General features: G+C 42.4%; 2 protein-coding genes across 2 annotated transcripts; both read right to left on the reverse strand.

The window, feature by feature from the left end:
- Positions 1-43: 43 nt before the first annotated feature.
- pgk1 (phosphoglycerate kinase 1) lies at positions 44-13,679 on the reverse strand. The gene is made up of 11 exons (XM_085798205.1): positions 13,528-13,679; positions 10,428-10,478; positions 10,128-10,283; positions 9,791-9,935; positions 7,608-7,711; positions 7,380-7,499; positions 5,431-5,545; positions 2,203-2,382; positions 1,547-1,724; positions 971-1,069; positions 44-874 (listed from the first exon to the last, which is right to left on the reverse strand). The coding sequence occupies exons 1-11, from the start codon at positions 13,590-13,592 to the stop codon at positions 834-836; spliced, it is 1,254 nt and encodes a 417-aa protein (XP_085654331.1). The 5' UTR covers positions 13,593-13,679; the 3' UTR covers positions 44-833.
- A 1,084-nt stretch (positions 13,680-14,763) lies between these two features.
- cox7b (cytochrome c oxidase subunit 7B) lies at positions 14,764-17,326 on the reverse strand. Its single transcript, XM_085798206.1, has 3 exons — positions 17,272-17,326; positions 15,566-15,681; positions 14,764-14,992 (listed from the first exon to the last, which is right to left on the reverse strand). The coding sequence occupies exons 1-3, from the start codon at positions 17,306-17,308 to the stop codon at positions 14,909-14,911; spliced, it is 237 nt and encodes a 78-aa protein (XP_085654332.1). The 5' UTR covers positions 17,309-17,326; the 3' UTR covers positions 14,764-14,908.
- Positions 17,327-17,403: the final 77 nt, after the last annotated feature.

Below are 17,403 nucleotides of genomic sequence, written 5' to 3' on the forward strand. Positions count from 1 at the left end.
ACAGACACTAAAAAGGGAAAAAAAAGGAGGAATCACAGAAAAGTTGAACAGAGACTTTTTTATTAACCGGATTAAATCAGATCGTCTGAGAGCGACACCTCGTCTCAGTCCGACTCTGCTCAGACACCAACAACCAGAGACGACGAGGCGACAGAAAATACAACGTGTAGGTACACACACATATTAACCGTTTATACATACATATATATATGTGTGTGTGTGTGTACACACTCTGTCGAGGGTAGTGCAGTGACGTTCCAGGGTGGCTACGGAAAAGTGACGCGGAAATAACAGACGCACACTCACTCAGTCACAGACACGCACACGCACTCACACAAAGCCAGTGTTAAGAGGAAGTGAAGCAGAAGACTGACACCTGCTGTTCAGGCCCAGATCCAGGCGACAGCGACGCTGCAGAGTGTGTGTGATGTGTTGCGTTCATTCAGCAGGTCAACGGGAAAATTGAACACCTGAGCAAAATACAACTTCCACCTTAACAAACCATCTGATCTTTTCAAACACGTCTGAACCGTCAGAGATGAGTCGGTGTCAGGTCGCGACTCCTTTGACTTGAAGAGTTTGATGTGCAGGCCGGCGTTAAGGCAGAAGGCTCGACACGCAACAGACAGCACTGACATGATTCACCTGTGGACACTTTGAAAGCAAAGCCGGGATGGAGACGACATGATAGAGCAGGTGTGGGGTCTTTGCAGGGTGGGAAGGTTTCAGGAGTAAACATGAGTCTGGCTGAGAAGCTACCCACCTCTCATACACTCACACACACACACATACACTCACACACACACACACACACCAGTGGGCTGATGGGAAGTTTAGGCACTGCTGAGGGCGTCCACACCGGGCAGGACTTTACCTGTGGACACAGAGACAGAGAAGACACGGTCAGCTCCGCCATCGTCAAGTCAGTTTGTCCTGTGAACGAGCATGGTGATGTTTTCCTGTCACTCACCCTCCAGCAGCTCCAGACTGGCTCCGCCCCCTGTGCTCACGTGGCTGACCTTGTCTTCTGTGTTCCACTTGGCGCAGCAGGTGGCGGTGTCGCCCCCACCTGGACACAAAGGAACAAACACACACACACACACACACACCGTCATCACATGATCACAAGGTTGATTCACTCTGGTTATATTTATTTGAACACCTGTGAACCAGCTTATCTTTTAGAAATCAAACTCTGCAATAAGAAAAGGTCTGACCCAGATTTGAATTCATTTAATGCCGCATTGTTCAGGACATCTAGTAGTGTAACTATGAGAGTTTGTGGTAGAGACAGACGTGAGTATTTACTGCTGTTATCACAAAAATAACTTCCATCATTGCAGAAAATCAATAACTGACAGGTGCAGAGACCAAAACAAACAGTGTGAATAAAACACCGTGGAGCAATAAGGAAATAAAAGACGTATATCAATACATAGTAACAGAAAATATGAAAAATAGATAAAAAATCTAATCAAAGTAAGTAAAAATGGTGGATCAACATCAAAACTGGATAACAGCATCTTTCCCTTCTCATCTTTCTTACCGATGATTGTGATGCATCCTGTTTTGGTCACCTCGACCACTTTGTCCATCAGGTTCTTTGTCCCCTTGGCAAAGTGTTCCCACTCAAACACACCGACTGGGCCGTTCCACACGATCTGCTTGGCCCGGCCCACGGCCTCTGAGAAGGCCTTGGAGCTCTCTGGTCCGCAGTCCAAACCCTGAACACAGGACACAGGAACATTAGAACTCAAGCACGAAAACAACGGTGAGGTAAAACCTTCACATTGATTATTCTGCATGTAGGCTACAACCAGCAAGAAGATGTGTGTGTTTTATTATTATTAAAAAAAATAAAAATGAAGCCCATCATTTAAAAATTTAACTTTAACTTTAACTAAAACAGCTGGGATCTGGGCCTGGTGCTAGGATGCCATTTGTGTAGCCTATTTGGTTGGTTACGGTTGTCTAACTGCACTCTTTGTGGTTTGCATGTGTACTTATCTGCCATTTATCTGTGGTCATTTGATGCAGATATGAAGTTTGGATCTTTATGATGTGTTTTCTACTGCATGTGTAATGATTTAACGGTTTTACACGGGTGTCCGGCAACTTTATGATTTGGTCTGGTTTTAAGTTGTGATCGGGCTGGAAACTGTCACTGTGATCTGGCAACACTGGGTCGAAGAGGAATCTCACCATCCAGCCTGCAGGGATTCCAGCAGCGACGGTGGCGGTTCCTGTGGTGGCTTTCTCATCGAACTTGTCGGCGGTGATGAAGTCGACGGGCAGAGTGATCTTCACTCCGTTCTTCTCGGCTTTGGCCATCAGGTCTTTGACGATGCCGGCTCCCTCCTCGTCGTACAGAGACGTACCGATCTGACAAAGGCAAGAGGACGACAGGGAATCAGTGAAGACAAAGCTACACCTGGAACTGTCTGATGGTCAGAGATATAGATTTTATCTTTATCAATGATAAAACAAGCTGTTTAATTGTGAGCATCTCCATTTTGCTGCTGTTTTATTTAGTTTATTAAGGGACAATGTGCAATGACATTGATCATTTGCAGGAAATGTTAAATGTAAATGTATTGAAATTTCTGATATCTTTGCAGACTTGACCAGTAATAGAAATAGATTTAGATTGTAGAAAAGGCAAATTGCTGGAGCAGGAGTGTAGAAAGTAAGGAGTTTGTAAGGATTGAAAGCTGTCTTTAAACAACCTGACAGTGAACTGATATTTCTACATGAATTTTACATTTTCTCATATTCAACTCATCAAACTCTAATCCAACTTCCCTATCACTCATATCTGTTCCTTAACTCTTTGACTGCCAAAGACGAGTTATCTCGTCTTAGCGAATCCAAGCGTAGTCTGCCAAAGACGAGATAACTCGTCTTAGCGTTTTTTTAATGGCAACGCCATGCTGAATGTCTTGCCCTACTCCTCTGTGAAGATCAGACTTGTATCATCAAAATAAACTGCAGAAAAACACATTTGGATTGAGAGATATAAAAACTATAGCGTGTTTTTCCCCCCTCACGGAGCGGTGCGGGTGTCTGACTGCAGCGCCGCCGCTCCGTGACACTCTGGCCGCCGGTGAGAGCTTCGGGGGCGGCGGCGGGGCTCATGGCGGCTCGGCAGCTCGTTGAAGCTCCGTGCAGCTCCGTGATACAAAGCACAAACGTTAGTAACAACAACCCCGTTGATCGCTCGTTGTTAGTCATCAAGAGCGTTTGGAAAGTCGCCAGATTTTGCGAGAAATCACTCAGATAGCAGCTTGAAAATCCCCGATCTAGTGTGGATGAGGAACGGACGGCGCCGGCGAACATGACGAGGAGAGCTATGGTGTCTGTCTGTTGTGAGCTACAGAGACTGTCTGTGGCTGAGTTCAGGGGGCACGTGACGTCAGCCAGAGCTGTCGGCTGTGTGTGTGTGTGTGTGTAGATGTGTGTGAGAGACAGAGAGTGAGTGAGACCGCTGCCTGCTGACCAGAGGAAGCTGGATCTGATCTAAAGCGCCGTGTTTCGGCTACAAAAACCTGTCGAACTGATCCGCGCGCGCGCGCGCACACACACACACACACACACACACAGACACACACGCACGCACACACACACGCACACGTCACGTACGCACACACACTAAAAAAAAAGAAAATAAAAAGTTGTAACTCAAAGAAAAGAAGGAAAAAGGCTGCAGTAGTGTGTGTCAGTAGGTAAATATTTTGTCTATTGTCATCAAAAGTCATTTGTCAGTGTTGATTTAGTTGTTGTTTACAAGAGAACAACTGTACAGATATTGAGGCATCACTAAAGCAAAATATAAAGGAGCCAATTGTACTGGTTCACCTGAAAATGACAGCCGACACAAAAACCTCTTTTTCTCAAGATTTTGGTGCCAAAATGGCATTTTGGGCTAAACTAACCTATATTCAACCGCCAATTTCACAAGACTGGAACAAGATAGAAACAAACATTTTTTTTTGCTGGAAACTAGAGACCCTCATCTTTCCTTTGATGGGTTGAATGTGTATGTAGTAACAGTACATAATATATGGTGGGTCTACGGAAATCAGTCAAAAAGCTGGAAAATGCCTGGCAAGCTGGAGGAAGCTGCTGTGAGAATGGCTGGCAGTCAAAGAGTTAATAGTCTCATTAAATGTTTCGTGTTTGATTTATCAATTTCTAAACCCTTGTTTAATCATTAATCATAAATATAAAATGTTTCTAGTCACAAATTATTTTCTCCGTCCTGCTGCAAATTCTCTGTATTAGAAAAAAACAAAACAAGGCCAGGATTAAAAAACTAATTCCAACGACCTGATTTTGGTTTTTACAGTGTAACAAAACATGTCAGCAGCTCTGTGACAGGTCAACTGTCTATTTTATGGAGGGTTGTGCTAATTATATTCAATGCAACTTTATTTTGGAGTAAAATTTAAACTGACCAATCACATTTCAGCCCCAGGAGGGAGGGTTATTTTATCTATCAAACAGTGACGACTTCCAGCAGCCAGACGTCCTGAGGTTCAGAGGTCACAGTTCTCCACTGAGAGATAAAGAAGATTTGTTTCCACTGCAGCAGAAAATCTGAGCTATTGAAACCTGGTGGAGCTCAAACAGATTGTGAAACCGCTTTGTTTTGTCACTGTTTGAGAATCATGCTCAGAACCAAAAATATGACGTCCAGCTTTTATTTAAAGGGTCAGTTCACCAAATTACAAAAGACTTTCACTGCAGTAAAGTCTCCCCATGTAGATGATTAGATAGATTTGAGAGTCTAAGAGATTTTTCCCTGAATCCAAACACAGTGATGGTGAACAGGTCAAATCATCAGGTAAAACTGCAAATAACCAACCCGATTTTATTTTTACAACACCTGGTCCAGAACAAAAGAGGGCACTGTTTGTTCCAGAGAGATAAGATGTCACGCCGCTGAAACATGATTCTCTGTTTCAGCGTTGTTCTGGGTTGGCACAGATAAATGAAACAAAGATATCTCTCTGTGGACACATCCCACACTGAGGAAGTGAGAAAACATGTTCTTTTGTAACTTTTGGGTGAAACAATTTAAACAAAACCCGGTCTGAGGTGGAACTGAGGTAATAAATGTGATTCTCAGACTTGGGAAACTGTTCTGTTGGTTTTACAGAGTTTGTCTGAAAACAGTCCAGCAGCTCGATGAACAGAGCACGTTGAGAGGTGAACGTTTTCAGACAGGCCTTCGTACTAAAGAAATCTGGTTTAAAATGTTAAATTAAGTATTTACTCCATCTGTTTACAGTCATTAATAACCATGGATTTAAAACACCCCTCAGTTGTGTTTTTCCTTCCTTTCCAGCTTCATTTCTCTGCTTCACTCTCACTGCAGCAGCTGTTCTCAGAGGAGAAAGTCCCACAGTGCACTATTCACATTTTTCTCACCTCCATGTTGTTGAGGACTTTGAGGAAGGTGAAGGCCATGCCTCCGCCGATGATCATCTCATTGACCTTATCCAGCATGTTGTTGATCAGCTGGATCTTGTCCTTCACCTTGGCTCTGAAACACAGACACAACAGAGGTGGAACACATCAGTATAAGATACGAGATATCCAAGCAAAAGATACTTTTATTTTACTTTCTTTTCCATTATTAATTGTGGCTTTTAATTTTCTGTAGAAAGACCAATCAATCACAAATCAATCACCAGTTGCCGCTGTGATAACAGTATCAATAGTTGTGAAATCCTGAGTCGTGGCATCATAAACCACTGTGACTGCTTATAAATTAAATTATCCGTCACTCAAACTGGACTTCTGGATTGTTTATCCTGGTTTCAGTGGTAATACAGAGTTGTTCTCCCACTAACTGATATACTTTGCTCTTAATTTTCATTTTTTCCTGGGACCATTCACGTATGATTTCACTAAAACTGATGAAAATGTCTTTGATGGTACGACCCACCATGACTTGTTGTTTCACTGCTGTGTAAACTGGATGACCATTACACTCTAATGGTCGATGTCCTCTGTCTGTGAACTGGAGGACGGTGATTAGCTGCACCGCCCTGACGCTGAGCGGATGTGACAGTTGCACAATGCTCTCAGGCTTGAATGGACTCTGACACGAGGCCAAATCCCACATGTGGCCGACGGCAGCTCGGGGTAAACAGAGTGTCTGTTAGAGCAGCTTCACACACCGTTTCCTCTTTATTCGTCTGGCCGTGGTGTCACATCTCGAGCACAAGGAACAATCAATCCCCCGAAAAATAAAGAAAACTCCTGCAGCACCACAGAGAAAACACTCTGACTGGTTAATGATGCGTTCAGGGGTTTGTGCTGAACCTGTTAGCTGCTGAAATTTTTAACTTGTGGAAGTTTCTATCATTGAACTTGTGTAATATCAGAGGAAACAGGAAAGAGTTGGCTAATTTCCTCAGCTTTCATTCCTCCGTTTGGGCAAATAAAAAGTGATTACAGAATAGATAAAGGACCATTATTTTATAACTGTGCATCTGCAGTTTTTGTATTTTTAGAGTAAACACATATAAACTTGATTGATTCAAAAAGTGAAAAAAAAAAATCTATGAAATGTTCAGTTCTAAATCACAAGCAAACAACCATGAAAATGTTGCTGAATCTAACAGGAGTGTTGATGAATTCAATTACTATTCACAAATAAGTCCTGTGTGACCTCTCATCTCTGCACACTGAGGTCTGAGCAGTCATAGCTGCGTCTTGAGGAGAGCAGTGGACTGTGACACCACAGATTACATAATGAGCTTAGAGTCTCTATTCCTGGACGGTCACCTGGGTACTTTAAAGGAGACTGCACCGCAGCAGCAGCAGCAGCAGCAGGAGGAGAGGACAATACTGATAAGAAGATGACTTCTTCAAATTCAATTAAAGCTGATGTTGTCAGTTTTTTTTTTTATTCTGGAGGAACTGAACTCATCCTGCTGGTTCAGAATGTAAATCACAGTGTAGTACGAGGTTAAAAATTAATGTTTCACAGGGACAGAAATGTTCCTGTAAAAGTCAATGTCCACAGCAGGTCTGACTCTTTTCAACGCTCGGTTATCTTTACATGCTCCGCCTATTTCACCCAGACTGCTCTGTGTCTCTGAGGCATGAGATCCATATGTTAATGTATAGAAATGATTAGTTTTTAGTTGCTCCTATTGACTTTGTCATTCTGTTAAGTGGACAATCGAATACTTTGTAATGTGAGTGACATGGTTCTCGTTGCGCTGTGTTAGTGCCAGATTCATCTCTGACTCCCTACGTTGTATTTCATGTCTCGCTGGTGTCTCTGCAGTAAATCACCAGTGACGAAGCCTCTTGCATTGTTTCACATCTGAACTCTGTGACTGGCTGAAACCAACTGCTCTCACCCTCCGAGGATGGCCAGGAAGGGCTTCTGAGGCTTCTCCAGAGCCATGGCAAAGTAGTCGAGCTCCTTCTTCATCAGGAAACCAGCGGCCTTCTGGGGCAGGTTCACTCCCACCATGGAGCTGGGGGAGGAGCAGATGACAGCAGGGGTCAACAAGACATTTAAACATTCACTTAGTAAAAAAAAAAGAGCATGATTGGATGGATGAAGCAGCCCGTGTTCTGCTCACCTGTGGGCTCTGTGAGCTGTGCCGAAGGCGTCGTTAACGTAAACATCTCCCAGTTTGGAGAGAGATGCCCTGAAGGAGTCGATCTGCTCCTGGGTGGCCTTGGTCTGAGGGACAGGAGGACACAGAAAGACAAAGAGACAAACCTGTGTCAGTGGCCACAGTCTCTTTCTCTACACGGCTCCATTTCACCCACAGATCCAACCATCACAGCTCAACTATAATATAATTGTATGAGCATGTAATAATACCTAAGCAGCAGGGACTGTCTTTCCTTCTGAAGGCTTAAAGTTTTCATCATTTCTTAACAAAATAATCACCAATTCCAAACAATCATGTCGTCAACATTTTATAGTTTCCCGTGAAAATTAAATCAATTAAAAAAAACACCATTTCCACCCAAATCACGACTCACTATAATGTCTGCCAAAAATAATTACGATGTAATTTTTCTGTCCTAATATGAACTAAACCTCACTATCGCTATTCAGTCTGTGCATTGTGGATCGGGTTCGTGCTGCACTTTAACAGGCAAAGGTCGTGACTGTGAGACCCGAGGGCACAAAAAGGTCAAGAGTCGTTCAAATGTCAGACCTGAGTACAGTCAGGTCACTGCTTCCTGCATGTCGCCCGTCACTCACCATGTCGGATTATCATCTTAAAAACTGGTAACAAGTTACTGCCGATTTCTCATTTCATCATATTAGTGAAGATACCATGCATGTGTTTGTTGCACGTCTACTGATGAGACATTATAGTAGAAGATCTCTTTATTGCTTAATAGTATTATCACTGATTCCTCTGCACAACTCATCAAGGTTTGATTTGAACCAGTGAAATGAATTCAGTCTTTGAGACACTTTCAGTTTCTTGTCACTGAGAAATATTTTCACAATAAAACATATAAAGAGCTGCCAGTGTGATGTGATACAGTGCAGCAGTACAGTAGAAACCAAGCCACACAGGCTGCATACCAGCCAGGCCTCTCAGGACAGGAAAAGCAACACATCCAGCCAGGACAGCCCACTGACCTTCAGGATAAATGTCATAGGGACAAGGCTGCTGATCCACTGCTGCCTCCCCGAGATCAGCTTTTATACCGAGTCCTGAGTCTGGGTCTGGTTTTATTCCAGACCATCTACATCTCAACACAAAGAATGAGATGTCAAAGTGCCTTACTCTGTTGCTCTGTGGTTTTATAATGCATGAATACAGAGGTTTACTGATTAGACTAGAGTAGACAGAGCTGTGATCTGTGTAACATTAAAATTTCAAACTCAGAAACAGTTAGAGAGGAGGATCCGAGCAGAAGCTGCAGCACTCCTGACCATGACGTCATGAGACGGTGACGCAGCTCTTTCAGAGGAACTGTGCTGCAGCTGGAGTGACTCTGCATTTTCCTCCCGGTGACCCAGCGCTGAGTCTCCTGCTGGTTGTCTGACAGCCAGAGGACAACAGAGAGTCTCCACCAACCAACCATCCTGCCGGAGCACCGGCCTCACAGTCCGGCTCCTCTCTTCTCTCCTCGTGTGTTGGCTCATCATCATGTTGCTGTTTGTTTGATGCACTATTGACTAACAAGTCTGTCTCTGTTACTCGTCTCTTTCTCACCAGTCTGATAACAATACAGAGAACTACGTCCTGCAGTGCAGCATTGTCCTCATGAGGATGTTTACTCTGGCTTTATACACACAATGGGTTAGTAATTCATTACCAACAGTTGTATTCATATAAAGTGTGACACTTGTAGGAATTATTAGCTTTAACTTGCAATGCTTCATTTGTTTCCACTGCTTCATGAAAACTACATTCTTTTTTGAAATTTTGATTTTTTCCCCCTTTAATTTCCTTTAAAAATCTGCTGCTTCAATTTCAACTTGTGCGCGAAGAGAAACAACTCTTTTTTGCCACCATGTCCATATGAAATGGAGGATTGAGATGACATTGTTATAACAGAAGTAAAGTTGTATGTTAAGTTAAAAATCTAGACCAAAACCAGAGAGCTACAGTTTCATCATTTAACTTATAAACTAACATTTATTGATGTGAGATTGTGTATTAATTTATTATATTAAGTTCTTTCTTTGCTGACTTTGACTGGTAACTTGATGCACGAGGCTAAAGGACATTAAACTTAACAGTGTTCGTGTCCTGAATCAGACCACACCGACCTCTGGAGGACTCACCTTGTTTCCAGAGGCGTCTTTGCCCTTTCCCTCCTCGGCGACGTGGAAGCGGAGGTTCTCCAGCAGGATGACGGATCCCGCGGCGGGGTTAGCGCAGGCAGCTTCCACCTCTTTACCAACACAGTCCTTCATGAAGGTGACTTCCCTGCAGAGGACCAGAGGAAGATTTAATATCTTCTTTCAAACATGTTTTTTTAATCATCAACAGACCAAGCTTTGTCCACTAATGATCTTTGGTTGAATTGTGACCAGACCAGTTTATTTCACTGCAGCAGAAATACAATCAATTGAAGGAGAAGGAGAAGGGTCAAACCAGTTGTTCAATCCATCTACTCACTTTCCCAGCAGAGTCTTGAGCTCAGCAGCGACGGGCTCCAGGGAATATTTGTCAGGCACAAAGTTTCCATCGGGACGGCCCAGGTGGCTCATCAGCACAACAGACTTGGCTCCATGGTCCAAGCAGTGTTTGATGGTGGGAACGGCCGCCTTGATCCTGAGAATCAACCAGCAGGAGAGTTGAACATTTCCTCCTGCCTCTGTCTGAGGAAACTGTGCTCTGTGTGTTTGTGTGTAAAACCTTTTGATAAAACCTTCAGTTTATTTTTACAGTCAGAACTGAGAGAGGAATATATTTTACCTCTGGTTGTTTGTGATATGCTTGTCCTTCATGGGAACATTGAAGTCAACCCTGAAAGAGAACAAACTTAGTTACAAGAGCGACAGAGACTAATGAGGCATGTGGGACATTCAGGACGGTTTTGGTGATGTCTCATGTTTCTCTTTTGAACAATGCACAGGTCTGACGTTCAGAATCAGCTGTGAATAAAACATGAGCTGCTAACATTTCCACTTGACGACTTATCTTATGGTACCTGTGAGATTCCTGGACATCTCTACACATCAGTAGTAATGAGATCAAACTGCATATGTTTATATAGTGTGGCTCCCAATCTGATAAACTAGATAAAACAAGTGACTGACTTTATGATTTAATGCGAGTCTCTCCACAGTTGGTGTGATAAGCTCGACAAGATATCGGACAATCACAACTTCTTCTGGCTTCCTACTTTGCTTTTTTTTCTCCAGTTGATTTTGGGGACATTGCTGATTGGCTTTTGTCTCAAGGACAAGTAAAATCATTTTCCATCCCCACTCCAGTAGAAATTACAGCCATAATTACCTCCTGTTTTGGTGACCTTGCTGGTCCTCCTGTTATTTAAAACCTGCCTGAAGCTCCCTGTTAGTGATGGTGACACCGTTTTTAAATTACATCAAGTCAAGCTAGGCATGTCTGTACTGCAATTTCTTAATAATTACAGACTCACTTACACATGAATATACCTACGATAACCAAATATCAATAGATAATTGGCTGATTTAACGGTGCAGCTGGAGTTTGTGCAGATGCCCTTTATGTAATGAGGGTTAAGAGCTAATGAATGAGTGAATGACAGATGTACAGCTGTCAGGCCTGGTTTAAATCAGTTTACAAGGAGCATTTTAACCCTTAACATGCTTGCTGCCCTGTGTGGTTACACTGTGTAAAAATATTCAAGGGTGGTCAACAAAGAATACTAAATGCTTTTAAATCAGTATAAACAGTTCTGGTCCAACACAGGCATTTCCATACATCTTTTCTCCATTTTTTCAGTAGCAGCATTAGCGGCTAACGCTGCTCTAGTCTGCACACTGAGCTGGTTGCTCCTCAGGCTGGCAGGAACATCCACTCAGTTACATAACCGCCTCCCTCCTCCTCTCTGTCTGAGGCCCTGATGCACCGAGACACATGATCGGCCTGCACACACACACTCTGCACGCACACACACTGCACCTGCACCCACTGCCATAATAACAGCAATCCATTGTCTTAGTCTAAAATCCAACGGTCAGCAGTTCGACGGCTCAACAGCTGTCGTGCCCGGACAGACAATGCCAGGACATCGACCAACACTCTTTAATTATTCCTCGTTAGTGTGGATTTTTTGCATTTCATTGAAGGTTTTCTTACATCACATGTCGCACACAGCACTCAGATATTTCTCAGAGGCAGAAATGTGCTGAGGATGATGGGTAAAGCCCAAGAAGGCAGTTATTTACAGCACAAGTTGGCTAATGGCAAGGTCAGGCCACAATGTATGCTCTCAGTGCTTGTAATTTTCCAATCTACATAACAGTAAGATGTGTATGATGGACCTATTCTCACGACAATGGCAGAGGGTTTTGCTTTAAAACATTATCTTCCTACTCTAGTCATGTTCTCTGGTGACAGTGAAGAAAGTCAAAGTCCCTTTGATTTGGCTGCTGAACAGATTTCTTCCAGGCGCTACTTGGCAACGTCCCGCCTTCGCTCCTTTTTATTCTGAACACAACACCTCCCCTGCACATTGTTTGCAGCTACACGTTCATAAAACTCACACACACCGGGCGTGCAACGACAGGCCCTGGGTGTGATATGAAGGAATCGGTGCAGCGCTGATCATCCACTCCACGCTGAGACTGATTCAACGTGAACTTGACCTTTTAACACCGAGCAGTGCAGGCCGGGGGCTGCTGTCGGTGAACCTTGTCCTATGCCGCCTGTTGCACCACCAAGACGACGAGCGAACCAAAATGGCCCTCTGACATTTGCACACAGGGTGTCAGTTTCAAGTGCTCTTCTGTGTGGCCACTGGCCTTTATAGTTTGCAGAAATACCTTACCTATAGAATAAATGACATACAATACTTCAGACTAAAAATAACACTGCTGCATTTCAGATAAGTCTGAAAGCATATTTTTATTGTTAAAAAAAGAGATTAACTACTAATATTAACATCTTTGGATCTAAGGAGGGGAGGGGATTAAAACTTGCACTGCCTTTGAGCAGGACACTGAAGCAGCTTCCTGCCTGGAGTCCACTGGTGATGAATGAGTTAGTTGCCTTTGACTGTTTTTCACCGTTTTGATGAATCATGCACAGTTTCCTGGTTTTCTCTGCATCTCATTGTTACTTTGAAGATCCCTAGAGTTGCAGCATTTCATCACAAAACATGAATCTGACAGATTAGATTGATAATATATAATATCTGACATACTACATCTATTTCTAGTCCATTTCAATAACCATACCATATTATCATCTGAAGACATTTGTATTTAGAGCTCAGGTAGATCATTTGACGATAATACACTACAATATTTCATATTTAACGTATAAATGAATTTAAAAAGAGCACCTGAGCATCTTTAGATTATCAGCACACTGTGTGACAAATGTATTGGGTCTTATTACGTCATCAGAGACTGGACCGCTGCAGTGATGCGACTCCACCGTGAGGGGCTCGTTGGATATAATGATATGGTGAATGTGTAGATGTATAGTACACAGTGATGTAAGGTTAACGTGCGGGGCTGAGGCTCGGTGATGGTCGTGGTGGCTACTGGCTGCCTCCCTCCGGTGACTCAGTCGGTTTCATCCATGCAGCATCTCCCCGCGGGCACGTAACATGGATGGAAAAACGTGACAAACCAACAAGTTCACTTCCTGCCGTGTGTTCAACCGCCTCACACACCGTTAACCATCCCCACAGTCGGTGTAAAACAACATTAGCTCAACCAGACAGTTTGTTGCCGCAGGAAGTGTAGTAGGCTACCTGTGTGTGTGTGTTTGGGCTCTGAAATGAAATGTCCGCCTGCTAGCTAACGATAGAAAACCCAACTTCCGTTCATCCGATGTGATAACCTAGGAAGGCGCTCACCTCATAATAACACGCTTCCCCTTGACGTCCACCTTGTCCAGGGTGAGTTTGTTAGACAGAGACATGTTGCTGGCTTCGTTGGTTTCTTTCCTGCACCTTCCTCGCTGGGGATCCTCCGCCTCCTTCGGCTGTCGGTTGGTAAGAGACCGAGTGACAGCGGTGACCTTAGTGCAGCACGGATGGACACCGAGGGGGCGGGGCTTAAGGGCCTACCCGCCGCTGATTGGCTGGGGAAGAATGACAGCGTTTTCTTGCATTTGATTGGATAAGATTTCATTCACTGTATTCTGATCATGATCAGACTGGTTGTGAAAAAACTTTACCTTACAAAATTGTTATTTCAAATAAAATAGCAGAAGTTTAATACAAATTACACTATATCTAAACATAATATTTTATCTCTAACATTACACACAACGCTAATTTTTAACAAATATGCTTCTATATGTGTTGATATTGATTTAAAAAAAATGTTTTGTAAAAAAAAAAGAAAAAAAAAAAGAATTTTCTGATACTCAAACCAACTTTGCAATGATAATGTTAATCAAGTAAAAAAAGTTCAGTGGATTAGTAATATGATGATCCTATTAGGAAAGTTTCACATTCATGGAGCAAAGTTGTCATTTCTTGCTCATCATTTGAGACCTTCGGGATGGAAATAAAAATACTTTTGAGTCTATCCAAAGTATATAGATGATAAGAAGAAATGTGTCAAAGTTTCTCAAGTCCTTGTAAAACGTTTAGGTTGACTACGGTTGAGATGACGTTTATTTATAGCTGAATGTTTGAGCCTCTATGGTTTGAGCAGAGTAACCGTGCCTTTTATTCTCAGGCATCATCCATACTCTGCAAAAGTGCGCCCCCTGACGGCAGAACAAGATTACCCCATAATGCTGCATTGAAGCTGTTGGTGATTTGCAAAATGTGTACATGTAAAATCTTTTACCTTTGATTAAAGGTCTTTCTCAGTGTACTTCCTCTAGCTTCTTGTATGAGGGTGTAGTTGACAGAGTTAAGTGCAGTATCTAGATAGCTCCACTTCTTTGCCTTTGTTACATCCCTAAACTCTTGGTAAAAATGGAGTAACATAAAAATGTGTGGCATTTGGAATAATAATGATCAAATTTGTGTTAATTAATAGTCAAACCCCTGTGAAAGATATAAAATGATGACTATCTGCTCGTGCACACAATGTAAACAGATAAAAGACGAGACAGCTGTCAGTAGAATTGTCAGTAGAATCACAGATAATTTATTTGAACAAAGTAACATGTTGGAATAAGCACACAGTTATTCACTGTCTGAACACACAGAGATTCATTATTCATCTGTACAACCAGAAGGTTCATTAGGTGAGTCGTAGGTCTGGCATGGCCGCTCTTCACTCCTCTGCCTCCCTCCACTCTTTGGGCATGACTTTTCCAACTGGTGACATATTCCAGGTGATGCCAGTCTGTGTCAGCACCTGCACAAAGACAGACAACATCATTTAACACCTGGTAAACACCTATCCGACACTTTTGACTGTTATAAAACCAGCACTTGCGTTTCTTTATATCAGTGGTTCCCAAACTTTCTCTGTTGGGCCCAATCCCCAACCTGTCACACATAGCAATAAACTACAACTACTTTTGGAATGAGAAATAAATAACAAACAAAATAGCAACACCTTTACAGTGTAATTATTTTAAGTGTAACTGTTTTTTATACTGTGTAACAGTATTCTTAGCTGTCAATGTATTTCCAAGCACCTTAACAGTGTAATGTTCAGTGTAACAGCTGTCAGGGTTTTCCCTATCATTATAACAGGCGGGAGTGTTTTAGTTTATATTTGTTTATGGTCCTAACATAGACGGATTCACTACAAACCGTAGACTGTTTATGAGCAGCACCAGGTCGATGCAAATATTGCTGTAACTCCATAGGAGCATGGCTCAGAGTGAAAACATGACAATGGCTCTGCTTTATATGAACAAGCTGTTTTTTCAAGTCAACCATACAAAAATATGATGTGGATCAACAGGACAGTGATACTTACATATGACCATATGGCTACGCAGAAGACCGCTCCGCCGGCCAACACGCCTGTGCCGTACTTGGCGTGAAAGTTGTCACTGGCGGTGGAGCCATGCCTCACCTGCCTCACGGCCTGACCTGGATGACAAAAAAAACACAATTTGGCATTTATACACTGGGTTTTTACTAACTTTTATTACTCATGACCTCACTTCTAGTCATCTTTACAGAGCCTAGCCTATAAGGGCTCAAATTATGATGCAGTCTTCTTGGGACCCCTGACAGAAAGTCACGTGTAAGAAAAGTTGAAAATAAAAGGTGTTGAAATTTCACACAAATTTGAAATATTAATAGAGCACAGTTAATGGACAGTGAAAATCCCCATTACAGGCAAGGCCCATTTGTCTCAATTTGTTCTTCACATTTCACATCCTTTTCTGTAGGCTACATCCTCTTAACCACTGGTGATGAGATCACACGTAAATTTAATTTTACAATACTTCAAATGCCTCCCAATCAAAAAATAAAACAAAAGACCTTTGCTCCTCTCTCTTCAGTCGCCCTCTCATGATTTGTATGCTATATGTTCATGACAGGTTTCCATCTGTCTCACCAGTATCTGGTAACCTTACAACTCACAACAAACTTACAAAAAATAAACAAACAGCTAAAAAAAAACTTTAGTGCTTGCTTTGCAAAAACGGCTACAATTATGTACATAAACAAAGGCCTAGACGTGGACAGTAAATGATAACATGGACACAACATGGCCTTGCATGACCCCTTTTACACTGATCCAGCTTGTGTATATAGCAAAGATTTTGTGGGTCTCTATTAAAATATGACCTGGCTGTGCATGATGTGAACCATGACACAAAGATAAACTGGAGCCAAAAGTTATTGCGATGTAAATGAACATCTGTGCAAATCAGATGCAATAACTAACAGATGAACAGAAACTTAATCTGCAACTATTATAATATTGGTTTATGTAGGTATTTTAAAGGCCAATCTGCGACATATAATACTCGCTGTTTTTCACTGTTTAATGATGTGAACTTAAATCTTTGAAAAACAGGAGCTGTGACGATGTCACCTTGGATGTTTCACTTTTCAAATCACATTCAAATGTGACCTTGGCAAATGAGCAAACAATTAGGTAATGAAAATAAGAGCCACACTGGATGATCCCAGGAAATCAACCATCACTATCACTTTTATTGATCAAATCAGATCTCAGTCTTTTCAAAATGGTGTCTATCATATTGTATAGTGTCCTCAACTGCCCTTCCTTTATCATACAGTCTACTTTTATTGGCACCATCTTACCGTTGCGCAATCATTCCCATCACAAATGCCACTAATGTCCACAATTACACGAAACAAATATTACAAAAGCTTATCATTAGCTACACATTGAATGTATCGGGCAATGACACAGCGAAGAACATAGCACGTTTCTAATATTACTACACAATACCTTGTCGAATTTAGGAGCGATATTTTCATACATTTATTTACACAAATAATCATGTTGAAGACATATAATGACTTCTACTGTGAGATGCTAATGCCAGCAGGCTAACACCAGGATGTTAACACGCCGACCGCGGTCACCGACCACACAGAGGCCGGTCAAACTTCAGATCGGCCGATGCTGCGCCATCACCTCACGTACATACACACATTATATACATATATATTTATATAAAAACCCAGTATTCTTACCAGTAACGTTGACTGCGGCTTTAGCAAACCGGTACATGTTTTCTCCTGATGTCTTCAGTTACCCTTGAAGAACGGAAGTACAATGGCCGCCGCACGTACACTCAAACGGATATTACGATGCGTCCATGTGCG

The sequence above is a fragment of the Trachurus japonicus genome, chromosome 14 (assembly GCF_045865225.1).
Source record: "Trachurus japonicus isolate A0001 chromosome 14, Traja_1.0".
NCBI classification, from domain to species: Eukaryota; Metazoa; Chordata; class Actinopteri; order Carangiformes; family Carangidae; genus Trachurus; species Trachurus japonicus.